The 24,072-nt window shown below is 44.8% G+C and overlaps 1 protein-coding gene across 6 annotated transcripts in view; it reads left to right on the top strand.

Moving 5' to 3' along the window:
- BCAS3 (BCAS3 microtubule associated cell migration factor) overlaps window positions 1-24,072 on the top strand; it is a 604,042-nt gene that overhangs the window by 192,854 nt on the left and 387,116 nt on the right. For all 6 annotated transcript variants that reach the window (XM_087924910.1, XM_026710222.2, XM_087924916.1 and 3 more), the window contains exon 15: window positions 2,208-2,472. In XM_087924910.1, coding sequence (XP_087781036.1) covers window positions 2,208-2,472 — 265 coding nt within the window. The remainder of the gene's footprint in view (window positions 1-2,207; window positions 2,473-24,072) is intronic.

Raw genomic sequence — 24,072 nt, forward strand, 5'->3', positions numbered from 1 at the left:
GCGAGAACTCTTCCATCCTTTTTATACACAGATAGTCTGTCAGGATTCCGACGGATGCCCTAATTAATTAATGAGCCTCCAGCCAAGTTTCAAAAGAAATCCAATTATTTATTAGGAGCAACATGTTGGCACTTTCCCAAATGCAGTTGTCTCTGCCCCATGTAATTTACTGCCCACCTATGACCCTGTTTCCCCCCTCCTTCCAGGGTGTGTCACAAATCACAATGTGATGACCCAAAGGGATGTGGTACAAAGGCAAAACAGTCACATAAGTAAGAAAAGTCCCTTTGATACCTCCAACTTTGCCCCCAATGTCCAGTTACCTTCGGCTGGAGAAAAAACCTCTCCCCAAAAGAGTTTTTAAGTGGAGGAAATTCAGTCTGAAAACAAAGTACATATAAACTGTAAATAAAAATCCACACAAACCAGGCTGCAGTAATTAACTGGATAGGGCAGGAGAAGGAATTACAGACTTCAAAGGCCAACAAAGCACACATAGTCGGGAAGACGCCAGGAACTCAGATAAGCCTTGACAATAACAGATAACTCACGATTTGCTTCCCACGAGTTGCTGTGCGCAAGCTCCCTTTTTAAACACTGTGTTTCCAGCTGCGGCTAATGAAGGGAATCAGGGCCCTTTCCTCCCCCGTAAACCACACAACTCACATTGCTCCCTTCTCTGTTCCTCCCTGCGTGCCCTAGGATGAATAGGGGGTGGCCCTGAGTCTTCCTCTGAATTTTCTCTACCTTGCTCTACCTCTGCCCATCCGGACTTTGCTCTTCCCCAGTTTCTTCCACAGCCAGCGGAGCCATACCCCCACTCCCTGTCAGCTGCTCGGCCTCCCCCTCCAAATCACATTCCGACAGAGACATGACACACATTCTCCAACGGCACACTTTTGTGGGCTGTAGAAAACATGTCTCTCCAGCTGGCTCTAGTAACCTGGGATACAATCTGGAGAAAGATAAGTGTGGAATGTGATTCTAGTCATAGCAGCCTGAGCAGCTCCATCAGTTCTCCCACCCTCCTGCCTATGGCAACTCGAGAGCAGGCCAGGAATACTTTATGAATTGACACAGTCCTTGACTTGCAACCATTCCTTTGGTGACCGTTCAGAGTTACAGCAGCACTGAAAAAAGTGGCTTAGGACCGGTTTTCACACCGACGACCGTTGCCGCATCCCCATGGTCACGTGATCGAACTCCAGACCTTCTGACCAGCAAAGCCAATGGGGAAGCCAGATCCGCTTAACAACCAGGGATGCTAACGTAACAACTGCAGTGATTCACTTAACAGGGGCAAGAAAGGTCGTAAAAAATGGGGGCAAAAGTCACTTAAAAGTCTTGCGGAACCATGGAAATTTGGGGCACAATTGTGGTGATCCCCACCTGATCAAAATTCAAGAGCTTAGCCATCAGCATGTATTTAAAATGTGCAGTTTCCCAGCCGGCTTTCAACCAGCAAAGCCAATGGGGGAAGCCAGATTCTCTTAATGACTGTGTGATTCATTTAACAACCGTGGTGATTCACCTAGCAAACGTGGCACAAAAAGATCATAAAATTCAGCACGGCCCACTTCACAACCTCCATGCTTAGCAACAGAAATGCTGGTCCCAATTGGGGTTGAGGACTCCTGGTAACCTACACAGACTTTTTGTGAGAAACAAGTTAGCATGGAGCAGGTGATGTGGAGTAGATTCTAGCATGGATGATGTTATCTAGTCGGGTATTGAGACGCCTGCAAGGAAACAACCAAGCTCAGAGAGCACCAAGGACCCCACAGTCTTCCTCCTCCTCCTCTTCCTCCCCATCGCCCTCCTCCCCCCCCCTCCTCTTCTAGCACTGATGTTATGTGGTTGGGTCATAAAATGTCTGCAAGAAAACAACCAAGCTCAGAGAGCACCAAGAACCGCACAATTCTCCTCCTTCCCCTTCTGGCACTGATAATGTTACCTAGTTGGGTGATAAAACGTCCGCAAGAAAGCAACTAAGCTCAGAGAACACCAAGGACCCCACAGTCTTCCTCCCCCTCCCCTCCTCCCCCCTCCTCCTCTCCTAGCACTGATGTTATCTAGTTGGGTAGTGAAACATCACCTAGGGCTCCTCATTTCAACCCTGCGCTACAAATATTCCTCTTTTTATCGATTTGCCTTCGAATTCATGCACTGCGCTGCTTGACGTCCTGCCGCCCCTGTTCCCTCTCCAGGTGCAGGACATCGCATTCAGCCACGACTGCCGGTGGGTGGCGGTCAGTACCCTCCGAGGCACCTCCCACGTCTTCCCCATCAACCCCTACGGAGGGCAGCCCTGCGTACGGACTCACCTGTCGCCCCGGGTCGTGAACCGCATGAGCCGCTTCCAGAAGAGCGCAGGGCTGGAGGAGATCGAGCAAGAGCTGACCACCAAACAAGGAGGGCGCTGCAGTCCCGTGCCGGGCCTTTCCAGCAGTCCGTCTGGTTCCCCTCTCCATGGTAAGCCTCCCTTTGAAAACAGATGTGAAAGTTTCATTCGTTCGTTTGTTTGTTTAAAGTTATGATGGCCGCCCACTCCGATAGATTCTGGGCAGCTTAACCAAGGCAAACCCCAAACCATAACAACGACACGAAACAAAAACATGCTACCCCAAAGTCAACCCAGATTAAGACAATCAAGGGTCCACCAACCAAGCAAGACCCGAGACCAAAATGATGTCTCAAGTATAGGTAGTACTTAAGTACAGGTAATGCGTACATACTCATTTTGCAATTTTACATGCCAATATTAATTAGAGTAGACCTGGAAGGGACCTTGGAGGTCTTCTAGTCCAACCTCCTGCTCCAGCAGGAAACCCTGTACCTTTTCGGACAAGTGGCTGTAAAAGCCTCTCTGGCTTTGAACTTCCTGGAGCATAGAAAGAGTATCCTGATTGGTTGCTGTCAGAGGTCATAGCTAGCTTTGTAGGTTGTCTGTGTGCTAAGTTTGGCTGAAACTTGGCGGGTGGTGCAATGAAATGGCTCTGCTTGAAGGAGGTAGATCTTTGTTATGTAGAATAGACTGACCCAGGCCTTAATGGCCCTTTCCCAAAATGGGGTGGGGGGGCTGAGTTTCTGCCTCTCTGAGTTTCTGCTTCTCTTTTAGGGGAAATATTCTGCCTTTTTAGCATATCCTAAAATATATCATTTCTCTAGGAGAGGGATGGGTTTTAACTTCCAACAAAAGGAAAATATATAATAAAAAATAATTTCAAAAAAGTTAAAATTAGAAAAAACAATTGAATAAAAAAGCTAATTGAAGTGGGCGAAGAACCTCAGGTCCTTTTGTCCAACTAGATCGAAGTTCGCTTAGGAAATGTGGATGTTCTTAATAGATGCCATTAAACATTAATTTGCCATCCATAAAATAGATATCGAGAGCCTGCTCTTAGATTTTATTTTATTGGCCGCTTTGTTAGCATGTTTGAGGTGGTTACCTCATAGTCATATTGCTTGCCAGTCAAAGATGGATGTTTAAGCGACTTCCTGTAAATAAAGGTGCCTCGTTTTGCAAGGAGACTTGAAAGACAATTCAAAGAAAAAGATGGAACGCACAAGGACCGGTTGGATCTGTTCCGTCGTTCTTATCGTTATTCCTGGACTGCTTTCAAAATAGTGTGATTGAACAATGGGACTATTTCTGGATAGCTTTGGTTGAACGCAGCCACTTGCTCGAGAATTATCATTCCACTTCAAGTACCGTAAGCCAAGGCTATATATAAATTGTGCCAAGATACAGGATTTCCCATTTATATACTTTATTCTGCCTTTTGCTATTTGTGGAGGAGGATAACAATAGCTACAAGGATTCCTCTCTTACCCATATAATATATACATATTCTGTTATTTAACTTTACTGTTAAATAATTTCTCTCCGCTTCCTCTCTTTTTCAAATGTTGGATTGCTAACACAAGGACCTGCTGTTTGTCCTAATGTGCCATGTATATTATTAATAAAATAAAATAAAAATAGATCCTGGTTGGTTAAACAAACTGGTTCTCTTGCAAAACATGGGTTTTTTTTGTTGTTGTTGTTCTGGCATAAGTGTCTATGGAGCTTCTCAGTCCTCCAGGTCACGGTTGTTCCAAAGGTGCTTTTGTTTTCTCAAGAGGCAACTGGACTTTTAGGTTTTTCTTTCAAGATGTTTCACTTCTCATCCAAAGAAGCTTCTTCAGCTCTGACTGGATGGTGGGAAATGAAACGTGGGAAGCGAAATGTCTTCAAAGAAAAACCAGAAAGTCCAGTTGCCTCTTTAAGAAAAAGCACCTTTGGGATGTTCTGGGATAAGCTTTGTAGACTAGAATCCACTATAGCAGATGGATGAAATGGTATTTTCATTTGGGAAAAGAGAGAGAGAAAGAGAGAGAGAGTGGTGGGAAGGAAGGAGGGAGGGAGGGAGGAAGGAAGGAGGGAGGGAGGGAGGGAAAGTGTGTGAGAGAAAGATAAGAAGAAAGAGAGAAAGAGGGATAGAAACAGGAAGGAGCAGAGAGAAAGAGAAAGGCAGAGAGAGGAAGAGAGAGACAGAGAAGAAAGGTACTCTAACAATGATGAAGAAGAAATATGCCTAGGTTTCCAAAATGTGAGCGCAAAGTATTGTGAACACCAGACAGAGGACGAAGCACAATTTAAAATCCAGGTCCATCCAGTCATTTCTGATGCCAAGAACAAAATTGACTCCATTCAGCTAACTTCATTCCATGAGTCTAATCACTTTGCTGAGCTATTTGCACTATTTGTAGTTTGTCGATGAATGTTGTCCTTCAAGTAACCTCATGGCCATCTTTATATTCAGTTTTACATCCCCGGAGCTGAAGCGGTTTACCGTTTCCTTCTTCCAGTACAGGAATCCCCAAACTTGGCAACTTTTAAGACTAGTGGACTTCAACTCCCAGAATTCTCCAGCCAGCACAGCTGGCTGGAGAATTCTGGGAGTTGAAGTCCTCTAGTCTTAAAGTTGCCAAGTTTGGAGACCTCTGTTCTAGTATGACTGCTGCCTTCCAGTCTAGCTGAAAGCCCTTGGTTGCCTTTCACCCAGGTATTAACCAAATCTGAAATGCTTTTTGCTTCTAAAATCAGGGAAGTCACCTTGTTTAGAATAACAAGAGTTGGAAGGGACTTTGGAGGCCTTCTACTCCAACCCCCTGCTTAGGCAGGAAACCCGACACCCGCTTCAGACAAATGGTTGTCTAATCTCTTCTTAAAAACTTCCAGCTTTGGATCATTTACAGCCTTGGAGGCTGCTGCTTAAATAGGCTGGACCTTAAGATTTGCTATTAGAAAACAGACCTCCCAAATCTGTTTGTTCCTTAGATGGCCTCTTTCTTGCTGTCCAAAAACATTTTGATCCTCAAAACTTACACGTTAAAAGTATCAGCAGCGGAGGCTGCATTGTTTTTGACGTATTAAAGGAGTCAACGGATCCCTTTTCAAGGTAATTAAACAAGCTCTCCGTTCTCTGGTTCATCCCAAATAGTCGTTACAATTGATTAGAATCCAGCCCTCAAAGTGTGACATACTTGAAACAGGCAGAAGGTTATTTTAACACATCCAATAATTTTTTAGTCCTGACATCATAGTGGACAGAGGGGAGGGATCCGTGTCTTCAGCTTTCATCCCTGGTGGGGTCTGCTTTCCATCAAGGGGAAGTACAGTAAGTTGTTGCCTTTATTGGTTTTCCAAACACTTTGTAAACAGATGTAATCCTTGGATACTGAAGACTTGACTGAGAAGGTTTTGTTTGGATTTGATTAACGTGATCCAACATTTCAGGGGTGGAATGAGGGCCCTGGCAAAATCGGGAGAAGCTATGCAAGAAGATAGTTCATAGACTGTGTCATCGGAAGGGGCCTTTAAGCCAAAGTAAGGTTCTACATTAGGCAAGAAATCCAAATGTACAGGTACAGTATAGGTGGTACCTTGCTCAATAGTGGTAACTGTGAGAGGGATCTCGGAGTCCAAGTGGACAATCACTTGAATAGGAGCCAGCCGTGTGCAGCAGCTGCCCAAAAAGCCAATGCAGTTCTAGGCTGCATAAACAGAGGGATAGATCAAGTCACGTGAAGTGTTAAAGTGGTATAGTGCCTTGGCAAGGCCACACTTGGAATACGGCATCCAGTTTTGATTGCCATGATGTAAAAGAGATGTTGAGACTCTGGAAAGAGTGGAGAGAAGAGCAACAAAGAGGTTTAGGGGACTGGAGGCTGAAACATACAAAGAACGGTTGCTGGAATTGGGTATGTCCAATGAAAAGAAGGACTAGGGGGTGACATAATAGCAGTGTTCCAATATTTGAGGGGCTGCCACAAAGAAGAGGGAGTCAAGCTATTCTCCAAAGCACCTGAAGGCAGTACAAGAAGCGATGGGTGGAAACTAATCAAGGAGAGAAGCAACCTAGAATTAAAGAGAAATTTCCTGACATTTAGAACAATTAATCAGTGAAACAAGTTGGCTCCAGATGTTGAAAATGTTCCAACACTGGAAGTTTTTAAGAAGAGACCGGACAACCATTTGTCTGAGTTTCCACACATATACCCAGTCCGTGCAAGAATCCAAGTTAAAATATTCCCTACAAAAAGCAATCTCACTTAGACTTATATACCACTTCACAGGGCTTTACAGCCCCTTCTGAGTGGTTTACAGAGTCAGCATATGGTCCCCAATAATCTGACCGATCATTTTACCGACCGATTTACTGTTCTAAATATCGGAACACTGCTATCATGTCAGGCCTGGTCCTTCTTTCCACTAGACTAGACCTACCCAATCCCAGCAACCTTTCTTCATATGTTTTAGCCTCCAGTCCCCTATTCATCTTGGTTGCTTCTTCTCTGCTCTCTTTCCAGAGTCTCAACATCTTTTTTTTTTTAATAATACGGTGACCAAAACTGGTTCAGTAGTGGTCCTCGGTTAAGAGATCCAAGGACCATCAAGAGTACGATCAGGCTAGTTTAACCGTGAGATATAAATAGTGTAAAGAAATCGAAAATGGATAAATGATTCTTGGTCTTCACCAAAATTACTGTTAGCTGCTTTTGGAAACAGGATGCCGGACAGGATGTCTCCAGTACCAGAGCAGATCCATTAAGGGCAATTTTCAAGTTCCTATTGCTCATGGATGTGAGGAGTGGAGCCTCCATGTTCAGCGGTTATATAGCTGTAAGGCTGATGCCCAAAGGAAACCTTTGTCTTCCTGCCCTGGATGTGTTCTTCCTGGAGGCATTTGGTTCCCATTCTGGGAAACAGGATGTTGGCCTCCATGGACAGCTGTTTTGTGTCCTGAGCCTCGGAAGAGCTGCTGGCCTTTTGCCCATCAGAGGTTGGGCTGACGCCGAGTCGCCTTGCCATTCCAACGTAAGTCTTGGATCCCAAGAACCACGATCTCAAGACCCAGTCAGGATGTCCCTGTGATGTTTTCTTCTCCCCCCACCTTCTTCCTTTTGTCTTCTGGGCGCATTCAAGTCGGCATGGAAGCCACGTATTTATGTTTTATTCTCGGGCCATCTCTAAATTGTTTACTTGTGCAAGACAAACCTTCTTTTTTTTTTTTTCAATGGGGAAAGGGGATCCATTGTATCATGAATGAATCATTGTTGGCACTGTCCTCATTCGTCTTCTCCGGGGAGGAAAATGGTAAAGGAAATGGTTAATAGATATCTGATAAGAGATAACTTCCTTGCACCTGTTAGAGCCAGACTGGTTTCTATTTCATTGTTTGGACTGATTTAATCCCACCCCGATATGGGGTTGTTGTTTTTTGGTCACTTGGTGAGATGGTCAGGCTGGGTTCAGGGTCAGTTTCGGGGCCAACAAACTAGCCCGTCGTTTCTGAACCTTAGCAGCTTTAAGATGTGTGGACTTCAATTCCCAGAATTCCCCAGCCAGCTATGCAGGATTCTGGGAGTTGAAGTCCGCTCATCTTAAAGGTGTTATGGCTGAGAAATGCTGAACTCGTCCTTCCGTGACCCAAAACGCTTGTATAGATGGGAAGAGCCAATTTAGACTTTTTGTGTCTAAATTCCCCTAATGAACACTGACAATTAACAACCACAATTAACCAGAGGGACGACTTTGCCTTCAGAGGTTGTGTGGGTGTTCCATCACTTAAGAAGAGATTGGCCTCTTCCAACGGTTGACCTCTATGTTGTTGTCCAGATTTGCTGGTATGATTTGGTATAGTTCTCTTCTGTGCTTGCCCTGTTTCCAGAAATACCCCAGAAAGTTCTTGTAGTTTTCTGACATGGTAACGACCAAACTAGAGGTTCTTTGAAATCGGGAATGTCTTCTAAGCTTTCTTAGATGTTGACGGTTCTTCTATGCAGGTAGTCTTCAACTTACAACTCCCAATTGAGCCCAAAATGTATGTTGCTAAAATGAGAAATTTGTTAAGCGAGTTTTGCCCCGTTTTTCGACTTTTCTTGCCACATGTGTTTAGTGAATCGTGGCCTTTCTTAAATTAGTGACACGGTTGTTAAGTGAATCTGGTTTCCCCGTTGACTTTGCTTGTCAGAAGGTCGTAAGAGGCGAATCATGTGATCCCAGGGCTGCAACCGTCATAACTGGGAGTCAGTTGCCAAGCATTTTGATCCCCTGATTGTGGGGATGGTGCAGTGGTCGTAAATGTGAAAAATGGTCACAAGTCACTTTTGCAGTGCCGTTGCAACTTCGAACGATCACTAAGGGAGCTACCTGGATAGAATTTCAGAGTTGTCCTCCACGTGTCTGTCGGGCTCCTTCAGCATACCAGCTGGAACTTCCTTGGCAGCGTGAAGATAATAGAACAGTGATGGCTAACCTTTCAGCACCAGGTGCCCAAAGCACGGGCGGGCATCCCCGAAATGCAATACGCGCACACACCCCATTTCAGATAACAAGTTGTCCCTCCAGTGTTGGAGCAAGGAAGGACATCTTATCCCATCCTGGTCAAAGAGTTGTCCAGTCTATTTTTGCCAACCTCCCGTGATGGAACAGCCACAACGTTGGGAGGCAGGTTGTCCCGCTGGTTAATTGTCCTCCCTGTTAGGCAATTCCTCCTTGGTTCTAGGTTGCGTCTCTCCTGGATGAGTTTCCATCCGTTGCTTCTTGTCCTGCCTTCAGGTGCTTCCCAGGAGAATAGCTTGACTCCCTCTTCTTTGGGGCAGCCCCTCAAATATTAAAACTCTGCTGTCATGTCACCCCTATTCCTTTTTTTCATTAAACTAGACATACCCAATTCCAACAACCGTTCTTTGTAGTTTAGCCTCCAGGCTCCTAAACTTCTTTGTTGCTCTTCTCTGCGCTCTTTCTAGGGCCTCAATCTCTCTCGATGTCTGATAAGCTTCCGTCTGTTACTTCTTGTCCTGCTCTCAGATGCTCTGTAGAATATAGGTTGACCTCCTTCTCTCTATGATAGCCCCTCAAAAGTCTTGGAGGAAAGTTGCCATCAATCCACAATCCTTCTCTTCAAAAGGCTAAACATGCCTGGCTCTCTCTCGACAAATCTTCATAAGATTTAGCATCCAGATCCTTGGTCATCTTTGTGGCTCTTCTCCGTGCTCTTTCTAGGATCTTTAAGAAGATAGTTTCTCTGTCTCCGTTTCCATCGTTAGTGTCTCTGCAGCTGTTGATATAAGATCTCTTTCCCCCCCCTCTTCTAACAAGCTTAAGTTCCCTTTTGAAATGTTGTCTTTCTTGGCTGTAGCTTCTCTTCTTTGCTTGGCAATTTTCACGGTTTGTTCTGATATCCGTTTTCTTCTGTTCCTTCATCTCCGGCAGTCTTTTTTTTTTTTTTTCTCCTTTTTTTCCCCCCTCCACATTCCTCTTGAACAACTTTGATTCCTCTCCATCGTTTTCTCTGGTTTTCCACCCATGAAGTTCAGGACTTCAAAGTGATTCCTGATGTTCTTTTCTGAAATGATGATTATAAGGTCAAGATCATGTTGTGAAACTGGTTGGCTTTCTTCTTCTCTTTCTCCTTCAGCTTAATTTGGAAATAGCACATGAACAATTTGTGATTTGTTCCACACTCAAGTCCCTGGCTGTGCCTTCACTGTTAACTGAGTTGTTCCACTCCCATCTGTTGATGTGTGTGTACATAAGCATTATTTTCGTTACTGGAAGACTCTGTAACCGATGAAGACCTCATTGGATTGGCTGAGATTGCTCAGACTTTCTCCCAAAGGTGCTTTTTCAAAGGGCAATCGGTCTTTTTTTTTTTTCCCCTTGAAGATGGTTTGCTTCTCATCCAAGAAGCTTCCTTCAGTTCTTTGGAGGAAAAAAAAAATCACCTTTGGGACAACCATGACCTGGATGACTTGAGAATCTCTGTAGACACTAAGATCTTCTCCTGTTTCACTGCATTTTTCTAGGCTTTACAATCATCGGTGTTTCCTGACTTTGGCATTCCAGTCTCCGATGGAAGGCCAACCTGAAAATTCTTGCATGCTCTTTTATGATCATAAAACGTGTCTACTTTCTCCACTTCCGCACTGAGTCGAAGTTGGAGCCCAAACTTGCAGGATTGTCGTATTAAAGGGGCTGCCTGCAAAGTTGAATTGATACGATTTAGTCATTGATTGCATTGCATCCAGTTCAACTGTTCTCTTTCCTAACTCCAAAAACGATGCTGTGTTTTTGTTTTTTTATGCCCCTGAGCAGTAAATCTGATCTTCTGACTGAAGATGTCCAAAGGCAGTCCATTTAAATTCATCGATCTGTAAGAGGTGAATGTGCAGTGGATTCGTTCAAGGGCACCTGTATATGCTCCTGGTGGGCTTCATCCTTCTAACCCCTCTGCCCCTACTGATGAGGCAGCACAGAAAGACTAAATTATCATTCTCAAGGAATGAAATTGACCAGAGTTTATCCAGTTTCACATTAAGGATCTCCCTCTTTGTTGCTCTGCCCCCATTTTAAACAAGCATCCTCAGCAAGACAGATTATTCATTCATCTGTCTGTCTGTCTGTCTGTCTGTCTGTCCCTCTGTTTATCTATCTATTCAACTACATCTATCCATCAATATTAGTTTCTGTCTGCCTACCTATCACCTGCCTACTTACCTACCTACCTACCGACCTATCTCTATCCATCTTCTATCATCTCTTTGTCCGTCTATCTCTATCCATCTTCTATCATCTAAGATGAATAGAGATAGACAGACAGATGATAGAAAATGGATAGAGATAGATAGATGAATCTATCTATCTATCTGTCTATCTATCTATCTATCTATCTATCTATCTATCTATCATCTATCTACCCATCCATCTATCTATCTATCTATCTATCTATCTATCTATCTATCTATCTATCTACCTACCTACCTACCTACCTACCTACCTATACCTACCTACCTCTGTCTCTATCCATCTTCTATCATCTATCTTTCTGTCTATCTATCTTTCATCTGTCTGCCTGCCTATTTGTCATCACCTATCTATCCATCCACCCACTGTCTTTCCCTCCCTCTCTCTGTCTCTCATCTCGCAACATCTGGGATATCACCATCACTTTATGAGTCTCGATGGTGCATTGGTTAGAGTGCAGTATTGCAAGCAATTTGCAATTTGACAGATCGAATCCCACCAGGCTCAAGGTTGACTCAGCCTTACATCCTTCCGAGGTGGGTAAAATGAGGACCCAGATTGTTGGGGGCAATGTGCTGACTCTGTAAACCGCTTTGAGAAGGCTGGAAAGCACTATAAAGCGGTATATAAGTCTGAGTGCTATTGCTATTTATGTCCTGTAACTATCCTGCTTGTGGGATCCTCTGGCCCCGATGCACAAGTTCTTTGAATTTTTACTATGTATTTGTCTGTTTGTGGATCATGCTAAAAAAAGGGGGGGGTTGTTGTTTGTCTAGAGATTCTCTACGGATTCTCTAGGGAATTTTAACCCTCGTCAATAACACACTGCTTTTATTTAGGGGCAAAGTGCCACTGAGGAACTTTTTCTGAAAACTAAAAAAATGGGCCAAGGGATATTATTATTGTTTTACACGCTTTGTAAATTAAGTATTTTTATTTTCACTGGAACGGGAACAGCGAACTTAATCTTCAGCCGTTCTGTGGAATAATTATTTTTAATCATTTCACCAAATTCCCTGTAAAGCGAGGAGGAATCTTTTTCTCACCTGTTTGTGTTGATCTACCCCAAATGTGCTTCTTTTCCCCCCCCAACCCCCCCAAAAGGCAACCGGACTTTCTTCTGGGTTTCCCCCTGCAACCCCTTTGAAAATGTTTCGCTTGCCATCCAAGAAGCTTGGGAATCTCCATAGAGGTTTGTGTGACGGGTGTAGGAGAGGAAAAAGAGAGACGGAGAGAGCGAGAAAATGAGGACAAAATCCAGAAGTTGGATAAACATACAAATCTCAGCAGGCCTGCAGTGTTTCTCTCTCTCTCTCTCTCTCTCTCTCCGCCCAAATTCCCATCCTATTCTAGCACGATTCCTATGGGAAAGCAGGCTTAAAAATCAGGACAGCTTCTGTTCCATGCCTGAAAAACAGATTGGCTTCCTTTAAAGCAACATTCACTCTCACACAACCACCACCTTTTTTAGGGCTTGGCGGAGGCAAATCATTATTGCAAAAAAAAAGAATGAGAGCATAGCAGGAATACCAGGAAATTAGCTGGCTCTAGTACAGTTTTGGGCTGGGAAAAAAAAAAGGGATCCCTCCCCTCACACAAAAAAAAATCCTCTTACTTTTAGCAGATGTGTCCCTACTTTCCCAACTGGCCTATTCAAAACTCCTTCGAGCTTTTAGATACGTCAAGAGTGTGGAGTGCCGCCCAAACATCACTTACCAAATATTTCTATGATGGAGGTGATTGCAACAGCACCTTGTCACGCATGCGGTACCACAGGCATGCTGAAGCAGTCCTGAGCCTCCAGGACATTTTTAATGCCATAAGAGGAACGTAAAATCATAGGGCTGGAAGGGACCTTGGAGGTCTTCTAGCCTAACCCCCGGCCTCGGCAGGAAACCCTACACCAGGGGTCCCCAACCACCGGGCCGGGGACCGGTACCGGTCCATGGAACATTTCCTACCGGGTCGCCGGTTTGCTGGGTGCCGCCATCTTGTTTGACGAGAAAGTGCTTCTGGGTGAGCTTTTCTGGTTGGAAAGCGGCGTTTGGGTCCTAAAGGAATCCTCGCACCTTAGTTTCATCGAAGGGGGGGCCTTCGAACGAAACTAAGGCGCGAGGATTCTTTCAGCACCCAAGGAAAGGCGAGCCGAGCGACCGTCCTGAAGCCGTCCCGAAGCAAAGCCCATCGACCAAGGTACAAAGGAGGAGTTGAAGTGGGGGACGGCTGGCTGGCCGGTCGCTCGGCTCGCCTTGCCTTATCATGCGTGCTGATGCCGGTACCGGGCCGTGGGTCATTTTGTGATGCCGGTACCGGGCCGTGGCACAAAAAAGATTGGGGGCCACTGCCCTACACCCCTTCAGACGGACGGTTGTCCAACCTCTTCTTAAAAACTTCCAGTGTTGGCGGCAAGTTGTCCCCCTGATTGATTGTTCCCACTGTCAAGAAATTTCTCCTTCCTTCTAGGTTGCTCTTCTCCTTGATAAGTTTCCACCTGTTGCTTCTTGTCCTGCTTTCTGATGCTTTGGAGAATAGCTTGACCGTGTCTTTTTTTGTGGCAGCCCCTCGAATATTGGAAGACGGCTATCACGTCACCCCTTGTCCTTCTTTTCATCAAGACTAGACATACCCAGTTATCTCAGTTCTTCGTTGTTTAGCCTCCAGATGCCTTATTATTTTTGCTGCTCTTCTTTGTACACTTTCTCAGGTCTCAACATCTTTTTCTGTATTGCGGTGACCAGAACTGGAAAGATGAAGTAGTCATGGCCTTCGTTCCTACGGTACAAGATGCCTACAAGGACTTCGCTATCTTCTGGTCCACATGTTACTTTGCATTAACATGTGGACCAGTTGTTGTCTAATGCCCCCAGTCGTCATTCTTGAAGTCCCGTATAGGTAGTCCTCAACAACAACTGAGCCCACAATTTCCATTGCTAAGCATAACAGTTACATGAGTTTTCCCCAGCGTTATACGACCTTTCTTGCCACGGTTGTTAAGTGAATTGCTGCAGTTGTTAGTCACATGGTTGTTGGGTGACTCTGGCTTTCCCCATTGACTTTGCTTATCAGAGGGTAGCCAAGGATGGATCACATGACCCCAGGACCCTGCAACCACCATAAAATCCATGCCAGTTGCCAAGTGGATTTTGATCACATGACCACGGGGGATGCTGCCATTGTTAGATCGGGTAGATCGGGTTCATTGAGACGCGAGACTCACAGTGAACAGTCAGCTCTTTATTTAGTATTTAGTTCTGAACAACAAATGCCAGCCGCGCGGCTTTTCTTATAGCACTGGCCGGCGGCTCAGCGGCCAATGACAGCGCTTTGAATCTCCCGCGATCAGCTCAGCCAATCGCGGTAGATCCTTAGCGCACCAATCATATTCGTTTAGTCAGCCAATCGGGTTGCGATCCGTGCGGACCAATCGGAGTTCAGGATTTGGAGAATGTTAATATAGAACAGCCATGGTCTTAAGTGTGAAAAAAGGTCATAAGTCACTTTTTTTTCCCAGGGCCGTTGTACCTTCAAACAGTCACGAAATGAATTAAGTTGGGGACTACTTGTAGATTTTTAGAAACTTGCTCTTTGTGGTTGGTGAGATTTCCATCTGAGAACTCCAAATGGGTTAGGCTTCATTCGTTCATAAGATCATTCCTGATCTTAGCAGGAACCCTGGTGTCACAGCTCAGTGTTTTCCGAGTCCTTGTGAACCGTAACCCCTTGTAATCCTAATGTCAGCGTGGGGGCAGGAAAAGCGAGAGGTGGATGAGCTGTTGGCACTCAAGGCGTAACGCTAGAAACTTGGAGATTTTTTAGTAGTGCTTTTTTCATCCATTTCATCAAGAAGAGCATGCAGAATCCAGGCACTTCAGTTGGGGTGCCTCAAGGCCACGTTTGATTGAGGAAGTCAGAGGTGGTGGTGGATTCTGGGAGTTGCAACTCCCTACATATCTGGAGATGATCCGACTAAAGAAGAATTCCATTTTAAATCAGCAGAATTGCCTTCCTTACCCAGCCCCTGGGTCTTTTACCTGGGAAACTACAGTTGTTCCTCCGAGGTAACGTTGGCGTTGATGCCTGGAGTGTCCTCTAGAGGGTGGTGTTTTCCCAGCTTTGCTCCAAGTGCTGAGGCGAAGTCCTTGTCTCCTCCGGTTAGGCTGACAGTCGATTTACGATGTACGAGGTAGCAATATTGTTTTATCTTGCCATTGGGTGATACGGGAAGGCTGCTTGTTGAGTTCTTGTTTGAAATGTTCTCGGAGCAATTGTTTACTCGTCGGCCTTGGAAAGAATTCGCCTCGGATACCTTCTCCTTTTTCAGATTGCAAGTGACATCTTAAAAAATGGTTTGCAGTTGTCCAGTAGCGTTTCCAATTAGCAACGTGCCTGACTTCTTTTCCACGAAGAGTCTATCTTCCTTACTAATGGAGCGCTGGGAGTTTCTCTGGCCATTCTGAGCTGCAAAGGTTAGGCTGATATTCTTTTACACCATGTCAGACTCCTTTCCGCCCTTACACACATGTTCTGATTCATACAACATGCCACGGTATGCTAAAATGGGCTTTGCCGTTTCATGCACCCACCATTGTTTTTGGGAAGTTGGGTTGGCCAGCGTTTTAATCTCATTTATTTCCTTTGAGTATCGCATGTTGGGCAAACCCAGCCATTGTGTTTTTTTAGGTTGTGGTCTGCCTGGTGTCGCAGAACATAGATTTCTGGATGGGACCTTGAAGGTTTTCTAGTCCAACCCTCTTCTCAAGGCAGGAGACATTACACCATCTATTTTTCAAAACCGGCCGTGATGGAAGACCCACAACCCTAGGAGACTAGCTATTCCATTGATTGTCTGTGGAAATTCTCAGTCATCCAGATCTTGGTTGTCCCAAAAGTGGTTTTCCAAGAGGCAACTGGACTTTCTGTTTTTTCTTGGACATTTTGCTTCTCATCCAAGAAGCTTCTTCAGCTCTGACTGGATGATGGGGAATGGAAGGATTTATACTCCTTGCAGACAGCTGGTCATCTGCATCCTTTTAGAGAGTAATTGAGGCCACTTGGAGGTTTGTCAGTGTCCTCAGGATCACCTGAATGGTGCAAATGGGTATGTAGCCTTCTTAGCTGCAGATTGTTTTCTGCCTTGTGTCCCTTTATGGTTGAAGACATGCACAGGCGGTTGGGGATGAGTCTGTGTTGTCTGCATCTCAAACTGAAGCACAAATGAACCTATGGTCTGCAAACATCCTGCAGTTAAGAAAACTCCACACCCACTTGCACCACTCAGGTGACCCCGAGGATACAGATAAACCTCCAAGCAGCCTCAGCGACCCTCTAAAAGGATGCAAATGACCAACTGTCTGCAAGGAAATAAATCCTTCCATTCCCCACCAATCCAGTCAGAGTTGAAGAAGCTTCTTGGATGAGAAGCAAAGTGTCTTCAAAGAAAAACCAGACTGTCCAGTTGCCTCTTAAAAAAAAGCACCTTTGGGTCTTTCGTTGATCGTTCTCACTGTCAGAAAATTTCTCCTTAGTTCTATGTTGTAGCTCTCTTTGACAAGCTTCCACCCGTTACTTCTTGTCCTGCCTTCTGGGGTCTTAGAGAAGAAGTCAATCCCCTCTTGTCTGTGACAGCCCTTTAAGAAGACACTTGCCAGGTCAACCCTAGTCCTTCTCTTTGATAGGCTAGAAAGTACCTAGCTCCCTCAACAGTTCATCACAGAACTGAAATTAGAGGAAGAAAATGTCAGAAACATGGACCCGTTGCATGGAGGAAAGTCATATTTTCATTTGGTGTATCGAGGAAGTCCTTTACGTCAAGGAACGATTGAAAATGTGTCCCATATCCTTGGTTCTTCCATGCTGAAATCCAAATTCTGCCCTCTAATTTAGATTTGCCCAGTTACTGGATTATGGAACTTAGAGGACCCACACATAAAGAATGCTCTGTTGGCTGATGGCTAAAATAATCTTAAAATGTAGTTCTCTGTCCACGGTATTTAAGCATTGCAGCTGGTAGAATAAATTACCCCTGCCAAGCAAGAAACAAGATGACACGAGTTTATTCTACCCAACTCTTTCTGCTTGCACGCTCCAGCTCTTTAAACATCCAACTTAATTACGTCTTCATTCACAGGCAAACCCTAGAAGGAACCAGAGGCAAACACATGGGGATTGATAGAAATACTGACTCCCTAAATAAGCAGCATCGTCTCTCCAATTTTAGCTGGTCTTGTGAAAATCTGAGTGGAATCACATTAGTTGTTGTTCGGCCGCTAAGTCATGTCCGACTCTTTGCAACCCCACGGACCATAGCACGCCAGGCCTCTCTGTCCTCCACCGTCTCCCGGAGTTGGCCAAATTCACGCTAAATTTAGTCATTCCGCTAGTTAATTGTTCTCACTGTTAGGAAATTTCTCTTTAGTTCCACGTTGTTTCTCTCCTTGATTAGTTTCCACCCGTTGCTTCTTGTCCTGCCTTTAGGGGCTTTGGAGAATAGCTTGACTCCCTCCTTCTTTGGGGCAGCCCCTCAACTATGGGAACATTGCTATCTTGTCACCCCCAGTCCTTTTCACTCAAGTAGACATGTTCTAACTATCAGAAATTTTCTCTGTAGATTTCTCTTTAAGGAACTTCCACCCATTGCTTCTTGTCCTGCCTTCAGGGGCTTTGGAGAATAGGTTGGTCCCTTCAGGTAGAGTTAACCCCCCTCAAAAGCTCAGCTGTACCTCCTTCCCCCTGCCTTCATGTCCAGTAAACGTAGCCCCTTTGGGGCTCGTGCTGAAAACATGTCACGGAGCAACTGGTAACTCAGGAGGGTTGGATGGGCAAATGGCAGTCTGGTGGGATTCCCCCTTGTTCCTTTTTTGTTCACTGGGTGGGGTTCTGCGTTCGGATTCCTACAAGCCGAGTGACAGGATGGAGTGGGGTGGGAAATTTCTTGGCCATGAGGACAATTCACCAGTGGAACAGCTTTGACTCCAGAAGTTGTGGGGGCTCCATCCCTGGAGGTTTTCAAGAAGAGACCGGGCAGCCCTTTGTCTGAAATGGTATAGGGTCTCCTGCTTGAGCAGAGGGTAGGACTAGATGACCTCCAAGCTGCCTTCCGCCTCTGGGTTTGCCGTGATTCTATTCTGGTCCAGTTCTGTTTTCAAGAAGGTTTCCCCTGCTGTTGAAAAAAGTTACCAAGAAGTTTTATCGTGGTTATGTTTTGGACCAGGGCTAGTTAAGAATCCAGATAAATGAAATAAGTTTGGTCTTAGCAATTCCTTCCCCTTTTTTGCTCGGTGGTAGTTTAAAAACTTTGATCCCTATTGATGAAAAGGGGGAAATTACTAGCTTCAAGCCCAGAATATAATTAAGAGACTTTTCCAAGGCCTAGACCACAATAACAAAATCCCTCTTCAAATGAAGCCATTGGGGTTTTTTATTTTTTTGTTTTTAGTGCCGAGAGAAGCCAGCAAGCTGTGTGTGTCTCTGTATGTGTGTGTGTTTGCCTTGTGTGGTGTGTATTTTTTTCCCCGGCGCTCTCTAAATGGGTCTCCTTTCCCATCTGAAGGAAATGAATCTTTGACACTTCTCATGACCTGATTCAGGCTTTCTGATCCGGAGCCAAAATATATCCTTAAGTGTAAAAGCAAAAACGGCTGGGAGACCAGGGGAAAGAAATGGCCTCCGGCACCTCGGCATCCAGGGTGAACTATCGAAATAGATTTCCTTCTCCCGTTCTCCCCCCCACCGCCCAAAATACTTAATCCAGCCATCGTTCCATTCACATAATCTCTGCCCTTCCTGGTATCCCTTCTTATGATCTCTTGCTTGGCTGAGACCGTTTTCCCTCCCAGGGAAAATAGAGCAAATTCGGTAGAGACGAACTGGGTAGAATCCGAGTCTTTGCTGACACAGCATTCGCGCGGAAAACTTTAAAAAGGGTTCCTCCGTTGCTTTGCAAAACGAAGGACCTGCCTGGGAATGGGAGCTGATAGGAGACGGGGTCTAAGGCATCTCGAGAAGATTGCCTGTCTCTGGGCTCCTTGGTGCTCTCTGAGCTTGGCTATTTTCTTGCAGACGTTTCACGACCCAACTAGGTAACATCATCAGTGCTAAAAGGGACCAGGGTTTGGAGGAAAGAGGAGGATCGTGGGGTCCTTGGCACTCTCTCTCTTGGTTATTTTCTTGCAGATGTTCCATTTCCCAACTAGGTAATATCAGTGCCGGAAGGGAGCGGGGTTTACTCTGTGTTTATATACCAGTGGCTTGCCTTGGTGGAAGTGGTCTTGTAATTCAGTCAAAAAGCTAAAAGACCACAAGACCTCCTGATCAGCAATCAAAACCCAGATTAATACCAGGATAAACACTCGATCAACAATCGAGCGGTGAACAATACCCCAATCAAGGATCTAAACTCAGGAAAAAAAAAACAAGCCAAAATTTAACAACAGTCTAATCAAGGAACCATCCAGAACACTCCCACCAACACGGACAGACCAAGCCACTTGTATATAAACAGACAGCGAGCTCCACTCCCTTCAAAGCACTGATGGTGTTACCTAGTTGGGTAATGAAACGTCTGCAATAAAACAACCAAGCTTCAGAGAGCACCAAGGACTCAACAGTTCAGCCCTGAACTACAGATATTTTATTCCATTGCCTATCTCAGCTATAGCAGTTTGCTTATTTATTTTATTCATCAGACTTTCGTAGCCACCCATTTCACAAACTGTCCCTCTGTTTGGCACGCAATAAAAAAATAATGATGATGATGATATGAAAATTAAATATTAATACTGCAATTTAAAAAAGGCAAGGAAAGAGTGACAGATATTACCAACAGTGGAGCCGCCTCAACAATTCACCCACCCCCTTGGGGCTACGAAGCCTGATGATTTAGCCAAATATGGAGGGGTTTGTAAAAAATTAAGAAGGATGCAGCCAGCCCGACCACGGGAGGAGAGGAATGGCGATCAGTGAGTTACAAAATAATGTTACGTAAGCAGCAAAGTAACTTCAATCCGAATAGAGCTGGAAGGGAGCTTGGAGGTCATCTAGTCCAACCCCCTGCTCAAGCAGGAGACCCTATACCATTTCAGACAATCAGCTGTCCAGTCTCTTCTTAAAAGCCTCTAGTTACGAAGCACCGACAACTTCTGGTTCCACTCATTAACTGTCCTCACTGTTTGGAAGTTTCTCCTTAATTCTAGGTTGCTTCTCTCCTTGATTAGTTTCCATCCGTTGCTTCTCGTCCTGCCTTCAGGCGGGTTTGGTGCAGCGCTAATACTTCACATGATTTTGATTCTATGCCTCTGTCTGTTCCACTTAATTTATGGCGTTGAGGCTCTCAAAAAGTTGGCTAAGTTCCATTAAATCAGTACAGTACCCGATAGAAGGCTTTCGTCTTCTTGCTGATTGAATGGATGGATCAAGAAGTGCACGTATTTATTGCATATCTGTTAGATCTTTTTCACTTTCTTAAAAAAAAACTCATATCCAAGCACAGTTCGTTTCCTTTGTAACGCGGTATTTATCGGTGTGTTTTATTTGATGAATTTAATTTAAATACAGGGTCCCCCCCACCCATCTCCCCCTCCCATGTAAAGGTATGTAGTTTTTTTGCTATATTCTCAAAGGAGTCCGTACTGACGAATCTCTGTTTTAAAAGTGAGTTATGCAGGAGGGTCTTTTTACCAGCAGTGGGGTTCAATTTTTTTTTTACTACCGGTTCTGTGGGCGTGGCTTGGTGGGCGTGGCAGGGGAAGGATACTGTAAAATCTCCAGTCAGAGGTGGGATTTTCCGGTTCTCCAAACTACTCAAAATGTCCGTTACCGGTTCTGGTCAGAACCTGCTGAATACCCACCTCTGCTTTTTACACAATTGAGTGTGCAGTTTGTACGTTGCCATTTTAAAATCGTAAAAGTAACATATCAACTTCACACCGCTAAAACGGCTAAGATAACAGATAATCAGAGTTGGAAGGAACCTTCTAGGTCATCTAGTCCAACCCCCTGCCCAAGCAGGAGACCCTACACCATTTCTGACAGATGGCCATCGAGTCTCTTCTTGGAAGCTTCCAGTGATGAAGCTTCCACAACTTCTGAGGGCAACTTCTGTTCCATGGGTTGATTGTTCTCACTGTCAGAAAATTTCTCTTTATTTCCAGGTTGAATCTCTCCTTGTTCAGTTTCCATCCATTATTCCTTGTCTGGCCTACCAGTGCTTTAGAGAATAGCTTGACCCCTTCCTCTCTGGGGCAGCCCCTCAAATATTGGAAGATGCTATCCTGTCTCCCCTGTTCCTTCTCTTCCCTAGACTAGCCAGGCCCAGTTGCTGCAACTGTTCATTGTATGTTTTAGTCTCCGGTCCCCTAATCATCCTGGTTGCTCTTCTCTGTACTTTTTCTAGAGTCTCAACATCTTTTTTATAGTATGGTGACCAAAACTGGATGCAGTACTCTAGGTGTGGCCTTACTAAGGCTTTATAGGGTGGTATTAGTACCTCACTTCCTGAAGAATTTACAGGTAGTCCTTGGCTTACGAATACAACTGAGTCCAAATTTTCCGTGGCAAAGTGAGTTTTGCCCCATTTTATGACCTTCCCGGCCACGGTTGTTTAGTGAATCCCGGCAGTTGTTAAGTTGGTAACAGGGTTGTGAAGTGAATCTGGCTTCCCAGTTGACTTTGCTTCTCAGAAGGTCACAAAAAGGGGATCACATGACCCCGGGACACTGCAGCTGTCATAAATATGAGTCAGTTTGCCGAGGGTCTGACTTTTGATCATGTGACCGTGGGGATGCTGCAACGGTTGTAAGTATGGAAAATGGTCATAAGTCCCTTTTTTCAGTGCTGTTGTAACTTTGAACGATCACTAAACAAATTGTTGTAAATCAAGGACTTCTTGTACCTTTGTCAGAAATGGTGTAGGGTCTCCTACTTGGGCAGGGGGTTGGACTAGATGACCCACAAGGTCCCTTCCAACTCTGATTATCATCTGTACCTAGTCTGTTCTTGTTAGAAAAGTCTAATTCATATTTAGTTTAGTTTACTTTATTGTCATTGCACCTCGTACAACGCAATTAAATGCCATCTTTAGTATACATTATACATAAAAAAACAAAACAAAATATGCATCCTTCACATTCTATACATTGAAATGAAAACCCCTGACATTGCATTAATATTGCCCTGTACAGTAGAATTCAAAACAGCTACTGCCCTGGGATAGAAACTGTTTTTCAGCCTCTTTGTCCTTGTTTTTATTATTATCCTGTACCGCCCGCCAGATGGTAATAGTTCAAATAAAAAGGGTGCCCAGGATGAGATGGATCTTTGAGAATGTTTTGAACTTTCTTAAGGCAGAGGGAGCTCTAAAGGTCTTCCAAAGAGGGGAGAGGGCAACCCAGGATCCTCTGGGCAATGACGTTAACCCTCTGGAGTGTTGTCCTATCTGCCACTGTGCAATTGGCAAACCATACAGAGGTGCAGTAAGTTAAGATACTCTTCTCTGGTGCAGCGGTAGAAGGTCATCAGCAGTTTTTCATTCAGTTGTTGTTTTCTGAGAAAACACCACCTTTTTTTTTCATGGCACCATAGAAACATAGGGCTGGAAGGGATCTTGGAGAACCTACATCATTCTGGACAAATGGTTAGTATCCAATCTCCTCTTAAAACCCTCCAGTGACAAAGGATCCACTGCTTCCGGAGACAAGCTGTTCCAGAGATTAACTGTTCTCACGGTGAAGAAATTTCTCCTTAGTTCCAGGTTGGGTCTCTCCTTAATGATCTTCCGCCTGTCACATCTTGTCCTGCCCTCAGGAGCTTTGGAGAATAAGCGGAGGCCCTCTCCTCTGTGACAGTCCTTCAAGTCCTGTACAGCTTGATCCCATTTGTCTTGGCTCATAACAGAGAGGTGAGCACTGAGGTGCATAACTTCTGCCCGGCCCTCCTTTAGCACTGGGAGAAGTGAATTTCCTTGTCACCTCGATTTCCTTGTCACTGGGCCCTATTTAACAAAATGAAATTCAACGCAGAGAAAAGGAAAGTCCTACACTTAGGCAAGAAAAACCAAAAGGACACCCATAGACTGGGGGAAACCAGGCTCAATTGCAGTAGCTGTGAGATGGACCTTGGAGTCTCAGTGGACAACCAGCTAAATAGGAGCCAGCCGTGTGCAGCAGCCGCCAAAAAAGCCAATGCAATCCTAAGTAGCATTAACAGAGGGATACAATCGAGATCAAGAGAGGCACTAATACCACTCTACAAAGCCTTAGTAAGGCCACACCTAGAGTACTGCACCCAGTTTTGGTCACCACACTATAAAAAAGATATTGAAACTCTAGAAAAAGTGCAAAGAAGAACAACCAGCATGATTAGGGAATTGGAGGCTAAAACATATGAGGAACGGTTGCAGGAACTGGGAATGGCTAGTTTAATGAAGAGAAGGACCAGGGGAGACAGGATAGGAGTCTTTCAATATTTGAGGGGCTGTCATAGAAAGGAGGAAGGGGTCAAGCTATTTTCTAAAGCACCCAAAGGTCAGACAAGGAATAACGGATGGAAAATGATCAAGGAGAGATTCAACCTGGAAATAAGGAGAAACTTTCTGACAGTGAGAACAATTGACCAATGGAACAGAAGTTGCCTTCAGAAGTTGTGGGAGCGCCATCACTGTCTTTCTGTCTGTCTGTCTGTCTATCCATCCATCCATATCTATACCTATCTATATCTATATAGCACATGCACATGCATATTTATGTATGTGTGTGTTTGTGAATATATGTGTATCTACAAACACACACACACACACACACACACACACACACACACACACACACACCAATCAGGGTCCATTTAGACTACATAGGGGAAAAAGGAGTCTTGAGAGTTAACAAGGTTACATTGTAACAGTCGTGAAAGCTGGTTAAAAGTCCCCTTTCTTCAGGGCCATTGTAACCTCCAACGGTCCCTAAGCGAACGGTTGTAAGTGGGGGACGACCTGAACACCCCACTGGCTG

This window comes from Pseudonaja textilis, chromosome 1 (genome assembly GCF_049901715.1).
Source record: "Pseudonaja textilis isolate UNSWEBS1 chromosome 1, rPseTex1.2, whole genome shotgun sequence".
NCBI classification, from domain to species: domain Eukaryota; kingdom Metazoa; phylum Chordata; class Lepidosauria; order Squamata; family Elapidae; genus Pseudonaja; species Pseudonaja textilis.